Source organism: Neovison vison, chromosome 2 (assembly GCF_020171115.1).
Source record: "Neovison vison isolate M4711 chromosome 2, ASM_NN_V1, whole genome shotgun sequence".
NCBI lineage: Eukaryota > Metazoa > Chordata > Mammalia > Carnivora > Mustelidae > Neogale > Neogale vison.
Window position 1 is genome coordinate 174,397,227 of NC_058092.1, and position 24,968 is coordinate 174,422,194.

Sequence of the window (24,968 nt, forward strand, 5' to 3'; positions counted from 1 at the left end):
TATTTTAAACACAAGTGAGTTAATCACTCTCAAAAGTAAATTTACTTAGCTGGGTAAGAAATCCCCAGCTTCATTAGTATTCTTTTACATTCATAAATCCTCCTTTGCCATTTAGGAGGGTTCCTAGGATCAGCACTGGCTGTAGCTACACCAAAAAAAAAAAAAAGAAAAAAAAATCAATCAAACTGATGCATATTCATCAAGTGACTGCTCTGAACAGATTGATGGCATTTGTCCTGATTCTGTTAAAAGGGGAGCCAGGGCTTAAGCAAATCACAGCCTCACTGGGTGTCAAACTAGAAAATGAGAGGGTTGTATTAAATAATTGCTAAGGCTTCATTCTTGCTCTAACCAAATGCAGTTCCATAATTATAAGTGTTTTGAAAAAGCTCCAGGTACTGAAAAGCGTGCCAGAGTAGGGTAACACGCAGCCCCTCCATGCAGATGCAAAGAAAACCCAAGTTAAAATGTAAATACATCATCTTGGAAAGGACATTATCAGACATCGCCTTATTAGGGCTTAGCTCCAGGCAGCTAGAGTACCTAGGATGAGCAGTCGCTGGGAAGAAAATGATTAAAGCAGGCATTATAAATCAAATGCCTGTAGGAGCCAGCAAAGAGCATAAATAAGGGGGCAGATCCAGGTGGGAGTTGTGGAAAAATGGACACCTGCTCCTCAGCTCCAGCTAATCATTGCCTCTTGGGAATATAGCCCATAAGTTATCCTATCTTTAGTTTTTCAAGAAACGTCTCCCAAATCCACAAAATTTCTGAATTTTAAATATCGTCTCAAAATATTTTTAAAACAGGGGCACATGGGTGGCTCAGTGGGTTAAAGCCTCTGCCTTTGGCTCAGGTCATGATCTCAGGGTCCTGGGATGGAGCCCCACATCAGGCTCTCTGCTCGGCGGGGAGCCTGCTTCCTCTCTCTCTGTCTGCCTTTCTGCCTACTTGTAATCTCTGTCAAATAAACAAATAAAAGCCCTTAAAAATATATATTTTTTTAAAACTAGTACAAGGCAAGTGTATCTCCACACTAGATAAACCATAGGACACTAAACTTGAGTTCTCTGCCTGTGGGGCACTGTATAAGGAATAGCATATAAGGACAGAGAGGACATGGCAAACAGAAGCAAGGATGCGGTGAAAGAGGATGGAGGGGGTGAGATCAGTGTCCGAGGCTGGCTCTGTTGAAGAACAAGCAAACTGGAAGGTAGAAAAAGGTTAGGATAGGACTTTTGGGGGGTCATGAGTACCGCATGAGATTCTGATGAATGTTGTAGAGATTTTCAATGGAAAACCAAACTTTTATGTATCAGGCAGAGTAATCCCTCCCTCCCACCACACACACACACACACACCAAGCTCCCTGTGTCCTAATTTTTTGTCTCACTCCACATGTTACTCTTACATGATAAAAGGGCTTCTGAAGATACGATCAAGTAAAAGACCTTGAGATGAGGAGATTATTGTGTATTACCTGAGTCAGCCCCATCTAGTCCCATGAGTCCTTAAAATGAGAAACTCTCTCTTGGCCATGGTTAGAGGGAAATGTATGGAAGAATGCTCAGAGATGTAATGTTGCTAGTTTTGCAGTGGAAGAAGAGGTATATGGCAAGCAGCCTCTGGAACCTGGAAAAGGCAAGGAAATAGATGGATTCTCCTCCTAGAGACTGCAGAAAGGAATTATAGGCCTACTGATACCTTTATTTTAGCCCAAGGAGACCCATGTTGGATATCTACAGAACTATAAGTTTATAAATGTGGGTTGTTTTAAACCACAGATTTGTGGTCACTTGTTACAGTAGCAACAGAAAACCAATAGAATACATATGCACTCAGACTTCGGGAAAAACACTCATAAACCTCCTTGAAGCCCATCCACAGATACAGAGAGAGGCTCCTTATGCTAGAAAGAGCTGAAGATACAACATGATCTGAGAGCTGAAGGTAGGAAACTATTTCTCCTTGGCGTACATGCAAAGATCAGTTCCCACTCCATAACACAATGAGCTCCAAAATCTCATTTCTACAAGGATGGATTCATTCTCTGAAGACTAACTTTGAGTCTCATTGAAGTGACATGTGACCCCTTGGTAGCAAAAAGATCTTTCCTCCCTTTTTCAAAGTATTCATTATGCAAATAAAATTCTCTCCCCACCCCCAAGAAGGTGGCATTTTATAACCGCAGAGATTTATCCTGGCTTCTTCTCTCGCTTTGAGCCAAAACTAGGTCTGGAGCATCCTGTTACAGTATCATGTCTCTATCAAGATCTTTTTGGGCACCATATGCCTGAACCTGGCCATATGCTGGCTTAAAAGGGAAGGGAAATGTTATCAGGAATGTGAGCTACCTGACTCAAAGTTGTTTTTAGCCTCAGATCTCATTTCACCAGTTCAAGTTTCACAATCCTTGTAACATTTTGAGATTTTTTTTTTTTAAGTTTCATTAGAATGTCCCTAGGTGATGCCACCATGGCTGTGAGAAATAAGTCTAGTTTAAAGGTTACCAGCCCAATCTAAATACTAAACTTAATAGTATCAGACACTGCTTCTGATCAGATCCTTAATTCCAGATCCTATGATTTTCCAACAATGGGGTACAGAATATTCTGGAATGGTGCTAGCCAATAAACCTAGGTCCCATCAAGGTGGAACCTGGAGGCTAGAAGGGAAAGGAAGAAAAGGACAAGGTATTTGGGGTCCTATGGAGGTTTGTTAAGATGTAGAAGTGGCCAATGTTTTGGGAAGAGACAAACCTGATTTCACCAGGAAGGCTGCCTGGGGACCCTGTCGGTATTTGGTTCCTTTCACTGACATGCAGAGGAGATCAAGGAACCTCCTAAGGTGTTACAAACTTGTATATATGTACATCTCTGTTTTTCTGAGAAAAGGTACCCTAGGTCTGAGAATCCAAATTCAACTGTAACTTCCCATCCCCAAATACAAGAATTGCTGCACAGTATATTTCCTCATCAAAACTATTCTAATTCAGGGATGCCTGGGTGGGTCAGTCGGGTAAGCTGCTGCCTTCAGCTCAGATCATGACCCCAGGGTCCTGGGATTGAGTCCCTCATGGGGCTTCTTGCTCGGCAGGGAGCCTGCTTCTCTCTCTGCCTCTGCCTGCCACTCTACCTGCTTGTGATCTCTATCTGTCAAATAAATAAATAAAATCTTAGAAAAAAAAACCCCACAAACTATTCTAATCCAATACTTTTAGCTCTTACTAACCATATGTAAATGATTCTTATCACAGAATCCTATTAAACTTCTGACTTGCCCTCTGATAACAGTAGTATTACCACTTACTTTCCCCACTGTAGGTGAGATATAAAGTGGTCTAAAGTTATCAAACATCAAGTATCTTTGAGAAGTCTAATTGTTGATGTTTTTCCTGATTAGCCTCTGTGGAATACCCACCCCAAAGGGCTGCCGTACATTCCATACACAAGAATGATTTAGGTTTTTTGTTCGTTTATTTTGTTTTGTGTTATTCTTTTGAACTATGCATGGGTATATAGTTGGCCTGTTCTTGCTGAGAAAGGCAGTCAGTCACCAATGAGGTGGAAGGGAAACAGGGTCACTGCACAAAATTGGCTTTAGTCAGTCTGAAAGAGCTTCATTATAATAAGGCTTCAAATAGGAAGGAGAATGCCCCAAGCAGCAGAGAAATGACAAGGCTGAGTCTTACCTGACCTGAAGTCACATAAGAATAAACAGAAAAGAGGTGGCAGCTTGTGAGAAGGGTGATACAAGAAACCTATTAATCTGGCTGGATAGCAGGTCACCTTGGTTTTGGGACCCCTCCAACCTTTTGGGGCTCTTTGATTCTAAATTTAGTATGTTGAATATTTTAAAGCAAAATTACAGAGCAGCCAACTTCTCTGTAGTTGTTGATTCATTTAGGCTGTGCTGCCATAAAAAAAAAAATTCTAAAGGTCATGCTTGGAAGCACAGTGCTCCCTTCCCACTGACTGAAGGCTATGATTATGCTGTACACATGATCCTACAAAGACAGCTGACACAACTCGCAGCTGAATTCTTTCTTCTGTTTATTTCCAGAAGAGACTTTCCACAGACAGCTGCAATGCTGGGCTCCCATCAGAATGCCATGCCAACCGTGCTGCAGACAGCTTTGCACCTCCGTCCTCGCCCTGGACCCCGGGCTGTCTCCAGCGGGTCTAGCAGACCAGAGAGCCCAGCCCCGGGGCTGCTTCAAGTGCCTCAAGGACACTACTGGGATCCGCACGGAAGCCACACCTGCTATTCTGTAATCAAACGTTTATAGGCTCAAAGTCTGGCTCGACTTTTTCACTTGTGCAACATCAGGCCAGTGCCTCAGTGAGTCCCAGCCTCAGGCTTCTCCTCCATAAAATGGGGCTATTAGTACTCACTTTGTGAAGAAGAGGCAAAGGCTAAATGAGATAATCTGTGAAAAGAAATTGGCTTGATGTCTACACTGTCATCCCTAATTATCATTATCACAGAGGAAAACCTAATCATCTCCAGCATGGAATAAAAGAGGACAAATGAAATCAGCATTTCTTTCTCCAAGACTCTCTCCTCTTCTCTCCAAGCCGAAGGCTGATTATCTCCAAAATGAAGGCAGAAACTGTAGGTTAGTTACATTTCTCCTCAACTCAGACTCAATGATACTCTCACAGCTGCTTTAAGCCGCTTCTGTGACTTGTAAGGAATGCCAGTCTAAATCAGAAAGCCTTGCCTTGTGTGGGAGCGGCAAGCACAGCATCAGCATTTTCTGGGAAAGCAATACCAGGCACAGTACAATTTCTGACGACAGAAGACCCACCTTTGTTGAACTCGTACTGTTTCTTGGCACCTGAAGGAGTGGTTTTGCGGACTCTCGTGAGCTGGCGTTCCTGTTCTCCCCCGACACTCTGGCTGGCTGGGTACCACATGCTCTGTCTCCTACAAGAAGAAACAGCTAAAGTAGAGGAGTTGTCAGCAGGCATCACACCGGAGTGCTCTTCAGCTGGAAGTGGGTCTCAGGGCAGGCAAGCACAAACAAAACACACTCTGCAGACTATAGTTGGGGAAGGGGGCCAATAAGTAATTTGCAATTTAAGAAACATTTTTCTATCAGTCAGTTGCTACAAGATTACAGAATAAAGAGAAAAATAATGAAAAATCTAATGTTCAAGAGAGACAATGTAACCAGGCCATAAAAATTTTCACATTAAAAATATTATAGAAGGGTATTGAATAAATAGATATATCCGAAAACATAATTTCTAGAATATTTATAGCATTGGCTCATTTTTGTAAAAACAAACATATGTATGAATACACACACATACAGATTGAGATACCAAAATCTTAACAGTGACTAACTCTAAGATGTCATTTCTTTTTTCCTTTTGGGGGCTCATCTACATTTTTTAAAATAAACATGCCTTACTCCTATAATAGGAAAGAAATTTAAGTCAGTCTGAAACCTAAGGAACACATAGTTTTTATGAATTCCAATCCCCAAGTATGCAAGCATTCTCTTCCCAATCTCTCTCTCTCTCTCTGTCTCTCTCTCTCCTTTCAACACACACACACACACACACACACACACACACACGCCATTAGCTACACTGCATCCAAAGAAATAACTACACTGGACATCCACGATGCAATCAGTGCATTAATTTAGAAGAACTCCAGAATGCTAAACTTTCTAGATAATATCATAAACACATCCAAGCTAACATGAATCTGGATTCACTATAAGATCACATACACGGGACGCCTGGGTGGCTCAGTTGGTTAAGCCACTGCCTTCGGCTCAGGTCATGATCCCAGCGTCCTGGGATTGAGTCCCACATCGGGCTCCTTGCTCAGCAGGAAGCCTGCTTCTCCCTCTGCCTCTGCCTGCCATTCTGTCTGCCTGTGCTTGCTCTCTCCCCCTTTCTCTCTCTGATAAATAAATAAAATCTTTAAAAAAAAAAAAAAAAAGAACACATACACTAAAAATGAAAGATTTGTATACATTCGACAGTTGAACCACTATAATTTTTGAGCTGTGTCAAATCTCTAATTGACATGTTTTCCCTGCAGGAAAATAGCCCCTTTACCTGATAAAAGAAATACTAAAACTAAACTCAGTGAGAAATTGTGTAAATCCAGATGGCTACTGTCACGCAGTGAGAATATTCATGTGCTGCAGTACATCTGGGTCTGACTGAGCAGTATACTTTGGTGGCAGTGTACGCCAAGCTTTCCTATTTGGAGTGTGGGTTAAAGTCAGTACAAGTTCCAATATGTCAGATGTCTCAGAAGTCACATTTCTGAAACACTAGGATAATGAAGTGGGTTTTTTTGCCAAGTAGTCATCACAAGCTTCTAAAACAAAATTATGGGGCACCTGTGTGACTCATTCAGTCAAGTCTCTGTCTTTAGCTCAGGTCATGATCTCAGGGTCCTGGGATGGAGTCCCACCTTAGGTTCCCTGCTTGATGGGGAGTCTGCCCTTCCCTGCTCCCCACCCCCAGCTCATGCTTTCATTCTCTTTCTCAAATAAATAAATAAAATCTTTTTAAAAATAAAATTAGATATATATGCCTTCCTATAAGAGGGTTAAAGTGGGAAGTTGGGGCAGAGATAAGGAAAGGGTTTAATTATTCCTCCAGGATCCTTTAATACCATTTCTCTAAGCCTCCAGCTTCAGGCAAAAAGACACTCTGGACATAGTAAGTACTTGTAAAAAAAATTCTACAACTACCCAAATACTGGCCAAGTTTCCCCAACAGTGGGTTCAAGTGAGATAGCTCTGCCTACTACTTGCTAGGTATGTGATAAGTCACATCAATTATCAGGATCCCCACTTCCTTGTCTGTAAAATGGGAATAACACTCCAAGGTCACAAAGTTGTTGAACAAGATGTCATTAGAACATATCTTAATACTTGTCAGCTGGAGGTACACAGCAGATGGGAGTTATAAACACTAATATTTCTTCTGTAAAAATTCCCTTGAATCTTAATATTGCTGAAAGTTATGTTCAGAGACTTAATCCAAACAAGTTTATCAAAAGCAAACCTATGTTTGTGGTGGGATGCTTGTTTGTTTCAGATTTATATACTTCAAGAGTATAATCTAGAAGATTCTCAAGAACTTTATAGGAAATAGGAAAGTAAATCCCAATTCTTACTCGCTCCAGTTTTCATAAAAATAATTTCATGCTTTTGCTTAAAGGGAGAAGGCAGAAAAAAGATGGATGTCATTCTAACTAAATTAATAAAACAGTAGCTTCCAAAGATATTGTGCTGCCAGGTATCATTTATTCATAAGGACATAAAGGAAAAAAGTATATAACAAGAACAGTAATAATCATGGTTATTGGCCTCTATAACAGAGACACATGAGACACCAGGGCTCACCTTCTTGGTGAGTTCACATCCCTATTCCAATTGGGTTCTACCACCTGACCAGTGACAAGGTTAACTAGGACTGCCAAAGAAAGTTCTTAGAATAGATAACGTATTCATGTACAATTGAGAGAGCATATTCTTCCCCTGCCACCCCCTCAAAAGTGATACTATCTGGACAAGAACATATTTAACATATTAGCTTTGCTCATTTAAGCTTCATTACATCTTTGAGATCTGCTATAATACCCCCTACCAAAAATTCTAAAACAATAAAGCAGAGTGTTTACCTTAAAATAACTGAGATATATTTTTATTTAAAAAGGAATCACCTACTACAAACCAAGGATGTTGACGGTTAGGGAGGTTATGTAAAAGTGACTAAGGCAATCCTGCCCCCAAAGAATTTTAAAATCTACTGTTTGACAATGACTAAAGTGTAAGAGGGCAAACACTAATTTGTTTACTGCTGTGCTAATGTGCTTGCGAATGGACAGGTCCATGCTGACCAATAGAATTGAAGGAAGGAGAAGCCAAGACCCTCTCCTCCAGGCTTGTCTTCCTGGCACCTGGCCAGGCAGAGGCTGGAGGGGCACCTGTAAGCCAAGCAATCCTACTTCCCTCATTCCAGCTATCCCCTATCATTTGACCTTGTGTCCTGTATGTCCCAATTACAGCCTTGGTGCAGTGATTTGCTGGTTCTCTGCTATACACAGAAGCAATTAAATGGACTTGTTCTGAGATACTTCATAAGTAAGGTGCCTATAAAACAAACATTATTTCTGTTATTTTCTGATCCATGAGCAGAGGCTAAGATAGTACATACAATAAGAGAGAAACTGTCTATTAGATTGAGAAGCTTAGAAACTCAGCTGAGTCAAGGAAAAATTAGCTGCTGCTAAGCAGAAATAATGAAATATAATATTTTATCCTTGTTAGGACTTTAGTGAATTCAGCTGACTCTTACAGAACTTGAGAGAATCTAGTTTTGATCCAATGTAATGACCACAGTTTCATGTTCTTCTGAGTCCTCCTTGTACAAATCTGTAACCCAGAAGAAAGAAAAAAAAATGCTTTGTCCTAGTCCTAGTTTTTGCTTAGCTTAACAAACCAGAATGCTACTCTTGGGCCTCAAAGACCTACACATCCTTTAAATCTTCCTTTCAAGATGTGTGGTCAAACAAAATATTAACTCTTTTCATCTTCTCACACTTGAGGTTTCATTCTTGTCCATTCCATTCCCAAATTAACTAAAAAAATGTACTTTCTTCAGCTACTGGTTTAAATTTTAATTTAATTTAATTTAATTTTAAATTAAGTGGATTTATAACTAATCACTGCTCTTCCCAAGAGCTCTAACTACATGGTTAATATATCCAATATTTCCATAGTTTGGAAAAGCATATATATTCAGTTCTTAGAATTAACAGGCAATGTGTTATTAATCTACACTATCCTATGTCATCCCAGAGTTCTTTTTACCTTAATCTTCACACATCTGTGAAAATGACTTAAAGTCCTTTTGAATAACTGGGGGTTTTAAAGATTTTTGTCCCTGATTGAAAGAACTATTGGATTATCACATCCATTTTATAGTTGGGGGAAAGGGGCTCTGGAGGAGCTGGTTTACAGTATCTTCTAAACATGTGTCTGATTATTATTTGAAGTGTTATGGGATTTAAGACATATTACTAAGAGAACTCTTTCTTCAGACTTCTTTTTTAAAATAATTTCTGCCTGCCTTGGTCATTATTTCAACACAGAAATAAATCATGGAGGATGAAAGAGGCATACATTCAAAATCTACACAGATCCACAAAGTAGGATCTCCTTTGGTCTTATTTCCTTACCTGAAATACAGGGATATCGCCCACTTTACTGCCTACATTTGTAAGAACTTCTCGTAGAAAATAGACATTCAAATTGGGATATTTAGTCCACTTTCCAAATCAAATAACATTCATCGAGTGCCTCACCTGTACTGAGAACTAAACTAGGCACTTCTAGCCTGTATGTCTTCATTTAAAACTAGGAGGCAGATCTTACTCTCTCACTTTTCCCCAAGGAGAATAATAAAGTGAAGATAAGACAGAATTCTTGCCACTTTATTTCAACATCCCAAGTTTACTATTATCAAGTGACAAAACTAAAATAATTTAGTAACTAATTTAACTCCTTTATTCAAGGAAAAACAATCATGTATTTATGGAGTACAGAGCTTATCAAACAGTGGAGCTCTCTCCCAAAGGTTTTGTGGGCAAGAATGAGCGTTATAGAATGTAAGAAGAGGCAACAAGGAAACAGGGCATGAATGGCTAGGAATTCAGGGATTTCCTTGTAAGGCCAAAAGGTCCTATTTTCTAGGTAAGATAAGCTAGTTAAAGCTAACTTGAAAGATTGTGACAAGGGTTAGGGTCTCTTGACAGGTGTTTTCAGTAAGTGCAGTCTAACTTTGTTTAGATTTGTGACATGGGCTAGGCCACTGAGATGGCCTCCATTTTGTGGGTCCCAATATACAAATTAATTATATCAACGTCCCCCCCTTTTGACAAATTCTTAGTTGTACTGCAAATATTGATCAAAATGTAAAGTATTAGTGTCACTCTGAACTACCACTCCTTGTTGATGTTGGAATCAGGATGACTCTCTAACTGCAATTCATAGGTTAAGGATATCAAGGTGTTGGTCCTTTAGTTGGCAGTTTCTTCATCCCATATTTTGTCATTCTAGACACAGAAAGATCATTAGTCTCTTTACCAGTGACTGCATGCATGCATTTAAAGCTTTTGAGAGAATATAGTGTATCAGGGACACTATTAGAATAGATATAAACTGAATAATACCCAATGTTTGGAGGATCCTCAAAAATTTCCAGTGCCACACCCCCCATGGCTCAAACCAACTTAGATTAAGTAGATCAAAGAAAGATCCAATTGAAGGAGTCATTTTCTCAAGCCAAATGCCTTGTTTATGTATTTTATATAGAAGTCTCCACTTCTCTAGAAGTGTTTACCTACAAGTGTATTCCAGAGAAACTGAGGCATTGGAAATGAGGGAGAAGTTTGTGATGGGAAGATTTATGGAATCACCAGCATCACAGTAAATCCAACAGTTGACTGGGGGGTTGGATAACCTGCTTTTATAATCATCTGAGATATGTAAACAATGGCAATGTCTTTCCAGGCCAGGGCAAGCAGTAGGTTGACAAGAGAATGACAAAGACCTTCATTACGTAAGAATTAGGAAAAGGATTGTTGGAAAGAAAGGAGAAATGAAAAGAAACATTCTTAATGTTTTGGGAGGAAGCAGTCTACCTCTACGTCAGCTAATTTTCTTCCTAGTCAATTTGATTTTAGTGTCTCTAGCATTTGCGCAGACCAAAGGTTAGGGAAAGTCTTCTTCAGTTGTGAAATAAGCACCCAAGTTTAAAGACCTTGTAATTTGGCAACAGTGTTGGTGGATGAGAACACTTGGTAGAGTCCATTCCATTAATCTTTATGAATACTTATTTGACAGCTTATGAATACTTATTTGATAATGCTTTCTGCATAATTTAACATGTCAAATAGACCTAATTTGTTTAACATCTCTCTCTTACCAGGTGAAAAACAAATCTTTTGAGATTTTCAGGGACCCTGTGGGAAATATCAAAGATACTTTGAGATCAAGAAGACTCCATTTAGAGTTTGATTTGAGGAAGTTGTCAAAATATCAAAACATTTGAATATTTGACTAAGTAGGCCCATAGATTATTATTGAATAGTTAATTATCTATTAACCCAATTAGCAATAGAAGATTTGAAAGGCAAACACAAAAGGTTACATTGTCGGGAATGAGACTAAGCTCCTTTAATATGAACAAAACTGGATTCTATTAGGTAATTCAAGACCTGATATAAAAACAACATGAAACACAGGAAATTATTTTGCTAAGGCAAAAACAAAAACAACTTTGCTTTCCAGGGAGATTGTCCAAAAGGTAAAGTGACAAAACAAAAAGGCTTTCACAATCACTTATCAAGAGCAGACCCATAGCACAAGAATACTTTATCTTTTTAGCAGAGAGAAGACCAAATTTTAATTTTGCACCAGTGTTACTTTTAATAATAAAACTCATTTTTAAGGAGGAAAAAAAAATCTTAAATCCATTCTAACCTTAGCCAGCTTGACCACAATTAACGTTCATTTCCTAAGATTCCTTTTCTCCAAATTTCTATAACTTTTTATATCCATTCAGATTATTTACTATGTTTTGTCCTTCTTTCTCATTCTGAAATAGTCATTTTACTTTCTTTACCTATTTTCATGCACAGTGGCTTACTTTCACCCTTATTATTTTGAAATAGTTTTAAGTACATATACTGATTTAATTAATACCATTAGAATCCTAAATTCCTAGTGAAAATTAAGAATTAAGCAAGTGTGAACTGGCAAATTTCCTCAGTAAATTTTTCAATGGAGACAAAACATGTTTACTAATAGACCAAATACCCATATTTCTTCTGTAAAGGTAAGTCAAACGTAGATAATGCTCAGTAGTTAATGTTTCAGTATTTTATATTCCTTGAAAATGATCTAGATATTCAACTGATACCCATCATTTAACTTACCTCAGTATAATATCAAGGTTTCAAGTTACCAAAAAGATTTTGGATCTACTTTTAAGTAGATATACAAAAAAGCATAATTATTATTGGAAAGTTTACTTATAAACTTCTATCTTACCTCTACTTAATTTACTTGTTCTTAACAATTATGTTTAGATCACCCATGAAAAGATTATTTGCTGTTTATTTATTCATGAAATTATCCTTTTCTTAATTTAACTTTTGTTACTTAACATACAGTGCAATATTGGTTTCTGGAGTAGAAGTCAGTGATTTATCACTTACATACAACATCCAGTGCTCATCACAATAAATGCCCTCCTTAATACCCATCACCCATCTAGCCCATCCCGCACCCACCTCCCTCCATCAACCTTCAGTTTGTTCTTTATCTGTAACAGATAACATGAGCTTCTTTAACTTTTAGTAAACCTACATAGAATAAAAGTTATAGATTTACTTTTAGTAAACCTAGATAGAATAAAAGTTATAGATCTGTTTATACTTAATATTGATAGCTCTAAAGACATGCCAGTTTTGATTAAGCCAACAAATTTAAATTTATATTTATTTACCAAGATTATCTTTGATTAAAACAAACTTGAGAATCATTTGGGTTACTTTCTATATTCCTGTGAGCATATAAAACTATACATTTATAATATACAGACATACATAAACAGTGATAGTTATAAAGAGGTATCTTACAGCTTTTAATTTCAAATTTTAGCCATAGGACAGGTAAAATAATATAAAACTCAGTAGCCTTTCAAAGAAAAGTTGGGTCCAAATATGTTTCTAGCAAAAGAATAATTTAGATTACCTGCTCAGATGGCTTACACATTTTTATCATGTTCATGGGAAAGACTTATAATTTTTCATAGGTTTAGGCTCCAAATGCCCATTCCTTTTTCCCTTCTGATATAAATTATCTCCCTAAAATTTGCATTTCAAAGAGATGGCTTCCATAGATAAGAGTTCCTTGAGCAGACCAGGTAGAACATTTATATCTCAAAGACACAGAAAAAGAATCCAAGTTTCTCCAGAGACTTTTGTTTCCTAAATCCAAAATTTTGTACTTACAACCTTCTGAGATGAATAGAGAAAGTTGGGGATTGGTTTTAAAAAAGGAAAAGTAAGTGAATTGCTTCCAGAGATTCACTTATGTTCTTGTAAAAGACTCAACTTACAAGACAAGTACATTTGTTTTTAACTCCTCAAAGAATTAGGTTGCAATCTGAATGCTCTTAAGGAGTCAGACCCACCCAACCAACTATATCTATCTCCTCCTTTAGATCAGAGAGAAGATCTTCAACTAATATGGAAATCAAAAGATTCCTGTGTTCTAGATTTAGAGCTTTGTCCTTGGATAAAGTTTGTTTGTCTTTTTTTTTTTTTTTCCTTCTAGGTAAATTAAGCTTAGAAAAGAAGACCTGAAAAGAAAATTTCTTATCAGGCTCTGAATGTCAGTTTGTTTTTATTTGGCCATAAAGCTATTTAGAAATCCTTGCAAATATCTTGTCAACTTTCAGCTGGGGCAAAACAGTAAACATTCCTGGCAATATTAAACAACTCAAAGATACTAACTTCCCAATATCCAGAGCCATTTCCAAAAATTGCCAAAAGTAAGAATGACAGATAATTCCTCTGAGATTGGGCAATAGTCAGTTGCCCAGCTGCAAGTGGGTTTGCAACCTATATTTCTGTCTGGCAATATTTTGGGTGCCCTGATTCTTGAGCTACCTGCATACACAAGAATCCAACAATTGCAGCCCTCTGGCAGGTGGAAAACCAGTCAAGTTCTTAGGAACAAAACAATACAAGCAAGAAGGCAATAGTTGTCCCTGGGAGAGAAAGGATCTACAACCAATGGAGACCTCAAAACCAAATTCGTAAAAGTCTGAATTTAGAAGGGAAGGGATAACATAAAATCTCACTTTCCTCTCTCAACCACTAAAGAGGCCTAGGAGAAATGACTCCAGTAAGAATTCTTAGCCTTTGCCAGCTCTGTCAGCTTTCCTAAGATCCCATCTGCAAGCTCCAAAGACAGTGGGGTTTAGAGAATGTACTTCTAGTATCTACCAGCATTTAGCAAGATTTCCCATTAATTTTAATTTAGTTTCCCCCTTGCTATTTAAGAAAACAACTGGTAAGAGTTTACTGGAAATTTCGTTTAAGTCCTGGCAACTCTAAGAGGAGCCTATATGGGGACCACCCTCCTTCAACGATAGATATGGGGCATTTGAGTTGGTGTGGAAGAGTTCAACGACAACAACAACAAAAAGTCTTTGAGGAAAAATTTTTTTTTTCAGTGTCCCCACTGATTACATATGAGACACTGACTTCTCCGTCAGTGTGTTGATGATGGGCCTCTAGGGGGTGATACACCATTTTTAGTTTTCTGGCATTGGAGCTGTTGCAGTTGTAAGTCCACTAACTTGGTAGATTTTATCATTTTATGGTTTTTGGTGAGAATGGAAAGTCAACTCAGGGGATTAGTAAAATATAGTACTGAGGAAAAGGAAGATAGAGGGGAGTTGAAAGAGATATGTCAATCTTAAGAAGTCTTTTATATTGGGGCACCTGGGTGACTCAGTGGTTTAAGCCTCTGCCTTCGGCTTGGGTCATGGTCTCAAGGTCCTGGGATCAAGTCTCAAGGTCCTGGGATCAAGAGCCGTTCTCTGCTCAGCAGGGAGTCTGCCTCCCCCTCTCTCTCTGCCTGCCTCTTTGCCTACTTGTGATCTCTTTCTCTGTCAAATAAATAAATAAAATTTAAAAAAAGAAGAAGTCTTTGGTCTTTAATTTTTCATCAGCCTTTTGCAATGAATCTTTCAATGAAGTTATTTTGGAATCTTGAAGACTTCTGGTGACTTCCGCACAACAATTAAACTATTTATCTCATTCGGTTTGTTTGATTTGGGAACGCTTTGTTAAAAACAAAAACAAACTGAAGCCAGCCTTAAAATTCTTCTGAGCAGACAAAACCAGTTCCCTATAATTTAAGAAAAGGCTGGTATTTTTTCTAATCACTATGAACAATAAACAGTCACTGCCTTCCCACTATATAAGCTGCTTTATAATAATATACCCCTGAGCCTCATCCCATGTTTTGGTTTAAGAACTCCTGGTTTATGAACTTACCTTTTTAATATGTGCAAAATAAACTTTTACTGATTACTGCTTCAGTGATAAATTGTTTTTAGTTCTGTTATTTATGAACTTTTGACAATTCATAGGTTCAGAAGGTAAATCTAAAGAAGACTCCAATGACTCCAATGACACTGAGCAAACAAGTGCTGATACCCTGAGTCTATTGAGCTCACTGATTTCTTGCTGACTTTGGAGCTTGAGGGTAAGGATCTCCTCAATCTTAGTTTTGTTTTCTTTGCATTTGAACTCTGTAACTTTATTGTGCATACCTGGATTTGTTTATTGAAACTCTTTGGTAAGTTACCTATTCTATTCAAAAGGGGGTGAGAAGTGTAATTCCTTGTGTTTGGGTACAGCTGTTAAAAACAGAGGGGCCCTCATATTAAGAGACCTTAGGTAATCTAAATGGAGAGGTGGAATCCACTGGGTTTAAAATTCTTTCCTCCCTTTCTCAAAAACTCATGCTTTATACAGACCAATTACTAATACCAAAATTGAGTCAGTAATAAAAACAAAACAAAACAAAAACAAAAATAAAACAAAAACCTCCCAATAAAAAAAATTCAGGACTAGATTCACAGGTGAATTTTACCAAACACTTAAGAAGGATTAATACCTACTCTTCTCAAACTATTTAAAAAAAAAAAAATACAAGAAGAAAACCTTCCAAACACATCCTATGAGGGCAGCATTACCCTGATACCAAAATCAAAGAAAAACACTGCAAAAACAAACAAAACACGTACAGGCCAATATCCTTTATCAAAATAATTACAAAACTCAGTAAATTATTAGCAAACCAGATTCAATAACACATTAATAGTCTTATTCACCACAATCAAATGGGATTTATTCTCACATTAAAAAAATGAAGGATTAAAATCATATGATCATCTTAGTAGGTGCAGAGAAAACATTTGACAAAACTCAACATCCATTCATAATAAAAAGTCTCAACATGGTGGGTTTATTCAACATAATGAAGGCCAAATATAATAAACCCACCACTAAAGTCTTACTCAATGGTAAAAGCTGTGTTTTTCAGAGTAGAGAGCCCAGATATGGACCCTCAACTCTATGGTCAAATAATCTTCAACAAAGCAGGAAAAAAATATACAGTGGAAAAAAGACAGTCTCTTCAATAAATGGTGCTGGGAAAATTGGACAGCTACATGTAGAAGAATGAAACTTGACCATTCTCTTACACTGTACACAAAGATAAACTCAAAATGGGTAAAAGACCTCAACGTGAAACAGGAATCCATTAGAATCCTAGAGGAGAACACAGTAACCTCTTTGATATCAGCCACAGCAACTTTTTTCAAGATATGTCTCCAAAGGCAAAGGAAACAAAAGCGAAAATGAACTTTTGGGACTTCATCAAGATCAAAAGCTTCTTCACAGCAAAAGAAACAGTCAACAAAACAAAGGGGCAACCCACAGAATGGGAGAAGATATTTGCAAATGACAGTACAGACAAAAGGTTGATATCTAGGATCTATAAAGAACTTCTCAAACTCAACACACACAAAACAGATAATCATACCAAAAAATGGGCAGAAGATATGAACAGACACTTCTCCAATGAAGACATACAAATGGCTATCAGACACATGAAAAAATGTTCATCATCACTAGCCATCAGGGAAATTCAAATTAAAACCACATTGAGATACCACCTTATGCCAGTTAGAATGGCCAAAATTAGCAAGATGGGAAACAACGTGTGTTGGAGAGGATGTAGAGAAAGAGGAACCCTCTTACGCTGTTGGTGGGAATGCAAGCTGATGCAGCCACTTTAGAGAACAGTGTGGAGATTCCTTAAGAAATTAAAAATAGAGCTCCCCTATGACCCTGCAATTGCACTACTGGGTATTTACCCCAAAGATACAGATGTAGTAAAAAGAAGGACCATCTGTACCCCAATGTTTATAGCAGCAATGGCCACGGTTGCCAAACTGTGGAAAGAACCAGGATGCCCTTCAACGAATGAATGGATAAGGAAGATGTGGTCCATATACACTATGGAGTATTATGCCTCCATCAGAAAGGATGAATATCCAACTTTTGTATCAACATGGATGGGACTGGAAGAGATTATGCTGAGTGAAATAAGTCAAGCAGAGAGAGTCAATTATCATATGGTTTCACTTATTTGGGGAGGTGAACCATGAGAGACTATGAACTCTGAAAAACAACCTGAGGGTTTTGAAGGGGTAGGGGGTGGGAGGTTGGGGGAGCCAAGTGGTGGGTTTTATGGAGGGCACATATTGCATGGAGCACTGGGTGTGGTGCAAAAACAATGTACTCTGTTATGCTGAAAAGAAACAAAACAAAACAAAACTGTGTTTTTCCTCTAAGATCTGAAATAAGACAAGGATGTTCACTCTCACCACTTTTATTCAACATAGTACTAGAAGTTCTAGCCGGAGCAATCAGAGAAGAAAAGGAAATAAAATACACCCAAACCAGTAAAGAAAAAGTAAAACTGTCACTATTTGCTGATGACATGATATTATACATAGAAGACCCTAAAGACTTCACCAAAAAACTACTCAAAGTAATACATGAATTCAGTGATGTTGAAGAATAAAAATTAATATGCAGAAATCTGTTGTATTTCCATATACCAACAATAAAGTAGCAGAAAAAAATCAAGAAAACAAGTCCATTTACAATTGCACAAAAATGAATAATATACCTAGGAGTAAATTTAACCAAGCAGGTGAAAGACCTATACTGTGAACTACAAAATATTGATAAAGAAATTGAAGTTGACAGAAACAAATGGAAAGATATACCATTCTCATAGATTGGAAAATTAATACTGCTAAATTATCCATACTACCTAAAGCAATCTAAAGCAACAGATTCAGTGCAACCCCTATCAAAATATCAATAGTATTTTTAACAGAACTAGAACTACTAACCCTAAAACTTATATGGAACTACAAAAGGCCATAAATAGCAAAAGCAACCTTAAGAAAGAAGAGCAAAGCTGGAGGTATCACAACCCCAGATTGAAAGATTACAGAGCAGTAATAATGAAAACAAAATGGTACTAGCACTGCAAAAATGTGTTACCTTCAAATAGATTCATGCCAAAGACCCTAAGAAGTACCCTAAAATGTAGGTCTCTGATGACTTTAAGATCATACACTAAACTGAGTAAAAACTTCTAAAACTCTATTGGAAAACTGATTGATTCACAAAGCTGCTAACTCAAGATGAGCAAAACAAGAATGACACGAGACTGAATGACCCTATGAACACAATCATAATTTTTAGGATTTCATTTAAAAATGCTGATTCTGGGGCACCTGGGTGGGTCAGTCAGTTAAGCATTTGACTCGGTTTCAGCTCAGCTCATGATCTCAGCATTGTAGAATCAAGCCCAGGTCAGGCTCCATGTTCACTGGGGAATCTACTTGAGATTCTCTCTCTCTCTCTCTCCCCCTCCCTCTGCCCCTTCCTCTACTCTCTCTCTCAAATAAATAAATTAATTATTTATTTTTAAAAATCTAAAAAAATATTGCTGTTCCTTAATAGTTTGCTTTCCATGTTTAAAGTAACCCTTATTGTTCTTTCTTTAAAGCTATATTTACCAAATGTCTGTAAGTTATAGATAGCTTTGCAGCAAGGGTTGAAGCATTTATCATTTTCTCCCTACCTCATCTCTCCAGAGTTTGAAAATTCTGATTAAGTATTCTTGACAATGTATGTATTTGCATAAGTTCAATAAGAATCCGTTCTCCAGGTTTTAAACAAGTCCTTGGTCTGTCTTCCTAGCTTCAAGAGTCTTTTAAAAGTCCAATCTGAGATTTCTTAAATTACAATCCAGCAAAGCAGATTTAAAAGAGTTTATATGGTCAATCACTATTTTTGATGCACTTATGTAAATTATTTACATAAGTTTATTGAAATTAGACTTAATTAGACTTAATCTGCAAAGAAATTAGTCTTACTGTGGTTATCTTTGACAGACATAGGAATGATTATAGAAAGAAAAATAATGTTTCAATAATACATCTTTGTGGATATCAGATTCTAGTGCTGTTGTCTTAGAGATATTGTTTTCTACCTGCAAACTGATTTTGTCCTAAATTCTTCTAGTTTTCTATAATACTTGCCTACAACTTTCCACACTAACATTGCTAACTTTTTCCCGTTCTTTGACCTAGAATCACTGTGCAACTAAAACTTCCCCTTTTCCAAGGACATGGAAAATAAAGCTAGACAACTTGATATAACTTTCAGGGAAATCATCACAACAGCTCATGTGTGGACAATCTTCATGCCTATTCCTACGGAACTACTTAGAAAGTTCACCAGAGACATTCAAACTAGAAACCAGGAAAATCTGTCAGAATGCCAGTGCTAGCCCCCACTCTATCTGAAGATGCTTCAAAACCGACATCTAGAAATCTTCTCAGCTGGTTGTCTCCAAACTAAGAACCTGAATTTATAATTTGCTCCAATTATCAACTTTTGTTTTTCTTTTGTTTCCATAGATATGCCTCTCATTAAATTGCCTGATTGCTCACATCATATAGAGGTCTAATTTAGGTGGAAGCTCACCTACAATACCGCCTCCTGAAAAGAAACATCCAGATGTTTATCCTTTCCTAAATAATCATGAGGATATGAATTTGCTAACACATCATCTTGTGCCTATATAGGTAACTCAGAAAAAAATTGAAATCCAACTACACATGATCCAAAAAAATATATATATAGACTGACTTAGCTAAAACTGAATCTGATCATGACTTAGCTAAAACTGAATCTGATCATAATTCACTTAAGTTATTTAATTGGCTTACTCTTGGCTCCTGAGAATTTCTGCTCTGGGAATTTCTCAATCCTTGGCTATTGTTCTCCTCATAGTCATGTTAACCTCTCCAGGTTAGTATACTCCTGAGGGTTCTAAATACCTATCAGCAGCCACTCACACACCTATTGGTATCCATTAGAATTACACAACTGGATGAAATCAACAATAACTACATAAATGATGAAGACGGTGACTACATGACCCTGCAGCCTGATGACTCGACGGTGGAAACAGCAATTATGTGATTCTTTGGCCTAAGAACATCAATGGTGGTAACCGAAAATAATGCTATGCTGGTTGGTCATACTCTCAGCCCACTGAGAGAATGACCAGAAGGGGGTAATTGTTAAAATCAAAAACAAATGCCTCAAAAATTCCCTAAGCAGACAAAAACAGCTTAGCCATAAAGGGAAAGCTTAATTTAGCTTATTTTGCAAGACTAACTTGACCTAGGTCATTTCTTGCTTATGCCTCTGGAAATCACAAACAAAACTTGAACTGTTTTCCAAAATTGTTATGAGATAACCACTAACCAGTTCCCTGTAATTTAAAAAAATTCTAACATCAGGCGCCCCTGGGTGACTTAGTCAGTTAAATGACTGACTCTTGGTTTCATCTCAGGTCATGATCTTAGTGTTCTAGCTTTGGGCTCTGGGCTCAGCAGGGAGTCTGCTTGAGATTGTCTTCCTCCTCTCTCGCTGCTCCTTCCCCCACTTGGGCATGCACTCTCTTACTCTCTCTCTTTCTTATATAAATAAATAAATCTTAAAAAAAAAAAACTAATATAACAACCACTGTGAAAAATAATGAATGTCTTCCCATTATATAAGTTGCTTTGTAACAATATATCCCTGAGCCTCATTCCGTGTTTTGGTTTGAGTGCTCCCAGTCTGAGAAGTCTATTTAGTGGGTGCACAATAATCTTCTATTAATTACTACTTTGGTCATTCATTGGTTTTTACTTCAGCTATTTCTGAACCTTTAACACCTTACTTTCAAGTGCACTTCCTAAATGAACAATCTTGTCTAACTGAAATGTTCCCTACAAGGGCCATTGTGATTCTAAGTTGTCTTACTAAGATTTATGCCTTGTATCTGTAGCTTCTGAAAATACATTTCTCAGACATAAAATAAGCAAATATTCCAGAAGGTGGTGTGCTTAATTTTTTGAAACTTGAGAATCCAATTTCTTTAGTGAAGCCTTGGATCTCTTGGAGCTAAATTAATACCTAGGAGGGATATACAGCTGGGTTGAGTATTTTCTGATATTTCTCAGTGTATCTTCTCACATAAAAAAATTTTGAGGTTGGTATGTGACCTGGTGTCATCCTAACTTAATCCATGACCAACTTATCCTAGCACAGGAGTCTTAAAGTTATGTGGCAAGCACAATAACAGCTTTAAGTGCTCAACCTGTGCCCACCAATTTTGCAGCTTTAGGGTCCAAGAGTCCCATTAGCAATAGATCTATCATTCCTTTCATAAGATCTCTTTATAATGGAGGAAACTCTGATGGCTTATAATAGTCTGACTTGTGCCTACTTACATTTCAATGTTCCATTTAATGACAACTTCTTCTCTTGATTTATTTCCCCAAGTCCCCCATAGTTTACACTGTGGGCTTTCCTTGAGGCTTTGTGAGTCCCCTAATAGCTGCCATATTGCTTTCTTTTGATTGAGGGATACTCATTATTCTCCCTTGAAGGAAACCTCCCTAATTCAACCAGAATTCTGTTTCTGGCTACCTGTGCACAGTTCCTGAGACCTGTGATTCTCACTGTAAAAATCTGGAGTTTCTCACAGTCCAATTTCCACCCTGTGAAATTCTAGTTTTGCACATCTCAATTTTCCAGCTGGAAGGATTAGAACAAATTTCAAGAGGTCACAATACAAAATATGCAGAGCTTGATCCAAGAGCAGCTTTCCAGAAATGTTGGAGAGTGGCTGAAGAGGTAGTGACCAAAAGGACTCTCTAGGTACCTGTGAAGGTACATCTCAGGGCCATCCCCAGAATCTTCAGGAGCTGTATTTGGAGCCCGTCTTTGTCACTGAGACTGTCAAATGACAAAACTAAAACAACTTAGTAATAAATTTGATGTTCTTTAGTCAAAGTAAAACAGTACATGGTTTGGGGAACTACAATGCCTACCAAGCTGCAGAACAGTCTTCCTGAGGGAGTTTGGGCAACAGTGAGTTTTGTAGAGCATTACCAGAGGCAATGTGGAAGCACGCCATGCTTAGCTAGGAGGTAGTCTTGTAATGAGGGCAGGGCCCCTGGGAGGCCTCCATTTTGTGAATCCCAACATACAAATTAACTATCACCATAAAGCTGAGAAGTATTCTATGCAAATAAGCATAAACCAAAGTGTAACAGCTTCAGTGGTGGTATTCAAATGTAAAATCAATAAAGTGTACGATAAAGTATAAAAGAGTCATAGGGGTTCTCAATGGTATTTATTTTTTTCGTCTCTGCAGCATGTGGATAAAGGACACAGGGACTCTGAAGTGAGAAAGGTTCATAAAGAAATGAAAGTCTTCCTTTAATGAACTTACACAGACTGAGGGCTGGAGGCAAGAATGGAGTGGCAAGATTAACCAGTTGTGTGATGGGCAAGATTAGCCACCGTAAGTGTTGTGACTACCCCAAATCTAAGTACCTCACTCTGAGAGCCCTCACATTTCTGCTCCTGCCCCACTGAGGAGTAGGGTCTTATACAAGCCTCCAACTCTCCTGCTCACTCTGACTCTAAATAGGACCCAGACAGGATGAAGTTCGAAGGAAAGCAGAAGGCAAATGGATTCTGGTCATGAACACCTTCCTTTACTCCTTAATAGCACTGATATTTCAAATGACCATCCCCAGGTCCCAAAAGGTATTTACCCTAACCTGAGCCAGCCTGATCCAAGGCATGTGAAGCTTCTGACTTGACCATCATAACTCCTAGGACTGAGGAATAAACCACTCCCTCAGCTTTATGGGATTCCTGGGCTTCTGATTATGTCTATTCATCATTCAAATATGCATTCCCTACCAGACACTATATTCTGTGCTCTCCCTATTTCTGCCCTTAGGGAGCTCAGAGTGGGGTCATCAATGGTGGTGGTGCTAGTGAGGGTTGGTGTGAGTGACAGAAAGCATACACAGGTAATGACAGTATACTATGATCAATGGTATAATAGGATAAAGGTAAGTAAGTGTGAGATGCTCTGGGAACATAGGGATGACACCAAACCCAGTTCTTTAAAGAAGCGTTCAATGAAGTAGCCTAAAGGATGAAACAGGGAGTTGGAGAGACAGAAAGTACCAAGGCAAACATGTGTAAGGGAGAGCATGGCATGTTCAAGGAACTCAGAGTGAGCAGCTATGTTTGGAGTTAGAATCAAACAGATGCAATGGTTGTCAATGAGTCAGACAAGGCACAAGCAGAGGCCAGATCAGACAAACCTTTTAAGTCTTGCAGACCCTCTAAGTCTTGCAAGTCTGCCTTTACTCTAAAGATATTGGTAAGTCACTGAATATTAAGACATGTTCAGACTGGCACTGGAGAAAGAGCATCAGAGTCCTGTGAACAGATGCATTAGGAGGTGAGAAGAGAGAGTGGAAGAAGGGAGAAGAGTCAGACCTTTAGAGAACCCAAGCAAGACATGATGCTCACCTAGCATCCCAGAAGTGGTCGTCAGAATGGTGAAAAGCTGATCTAAAAGATATCAAAGAGATAAAAACAACTGGCGATTGGCACAGTGTGGCTGAAGGAGAAATAGGAAAGACTGAAGATGATGCCACCTCTGGGCTTGGAAAATGAGATGAAAAATATACTGCTCCCTGAGAGGGAGACGGGGAGAGAAAGAGCATTTGGGGAGAGCTGTGAATTAATGCCCATGAGGCAATGGCAGGTAGATGGGCTGGAGTGACAGAGACACATCAGGGCTGGGAAGACATATTTGGGAATGAGCAGGAGGTGGCTAACACTAAAAGTGGGGTGACACCATTCAGTACATGTGGCAAGAGAAAAGAGAATGCTGAGAGACCCCAATATTTATAGGATTGATGATACATTGCTAAGTGAAAAATCAAGCTGCAGGGGAGCCAGGATGGTGGCATCAGTTGAGTGGCTGGCTCTTGGTTTCTGATTGGGTCATGATCTCAGGGTCTTGGGATCCAGCCTTCCATGGGGCCCTGTGCTCAGCGGAGAGTCTGTTCCAGGATTCTCTCTCTCTCTCTCTCTCTCCCCCTCTTCCCCTCCCTCTCCTCACTCATGCTTTCTCTCTCTCACTCAAATGAATAAACCTTAAAAAAAAAAAAATCAAACTGCAAAATGGTACATGCAGTAAGGGCTCATGTGGAGAGACAGAGGGGAAGATCAAGTGTGTGTATGTGTGTGTGTGATTGTGTACTTGTGTTTTTTTGTGGGACATCTTAATTTTATAAACTATTCTATTGGTTGAATTGTTTAATGAGTATGTACAGCTTTTATAATTTAAAATAAGAATATTTGATTTTAAAAACATTTGAGAGACAGAGAAATGAATAGGAGACTGCAAAGTCCAAGAAAGATGGAACAAAAATGCAGAGAAAAGAAAGCTTATTGCTTGACCCTACTTATGTCTTACTTTAATGGAATGCTAAAGGATTTTAACTCCATGTGGGAAAATCAAAGTAAAGCAACAAAAGAAATACTAAATGTTGATAAATGTGCACTCAACCACATGACTTCTTTCTGAAGATGTATAATTTTTTTATATTTTTGAGACTTATTTTTATTTTAGAGAAAGAGTGCATGTGCAAGTTGGGGGAGGGGCAGAGAAGGAAAGAGAGAGAGAATCCTGGAGCAGATTCCCCACTGAGTGCAGAGTCCAATGCGAGGCTCCATGCAGGGCTTAATCCCAGGACCCTAAGATCATGACCTGAGCCAAACCCAAGAGTCCAATGTTTAACCAACTGAGCCACCGAGGTGCCCAAAGATATTTTAAATAATGATCTTTAAAATAGGGACTACTGTTTCTT

At 38.2% G+C, this 24,968-nt stretch overlaps 1 protein-coding gene across 5 annotated transcripts in view; it reads right to left on the reverse strand.

Moving 5' to 3' along the window:
* Window positions 1-24,968, reverse strand: part of FAM13C (family with sequence similarity 13 member C) — a 143,939-nt gene that overhangs the window by 86,863 nt on the left and 32,108 nt on the right. For all 5 annotated transcript variants that reach the window (XM_044239543.1, XM_044239540.1, XM_044239539.1 and 2 more), the window contains one exon: window positions 4,811-4,929. In XM_044239543.1, coding sequence (XP_044095478.1) covers window positions 4,811-4,929 — 119 coding nt within the window. The remainder of the gene's footprint in view (window positions 1-4,810; window positions 4,930-24,968) is intronic.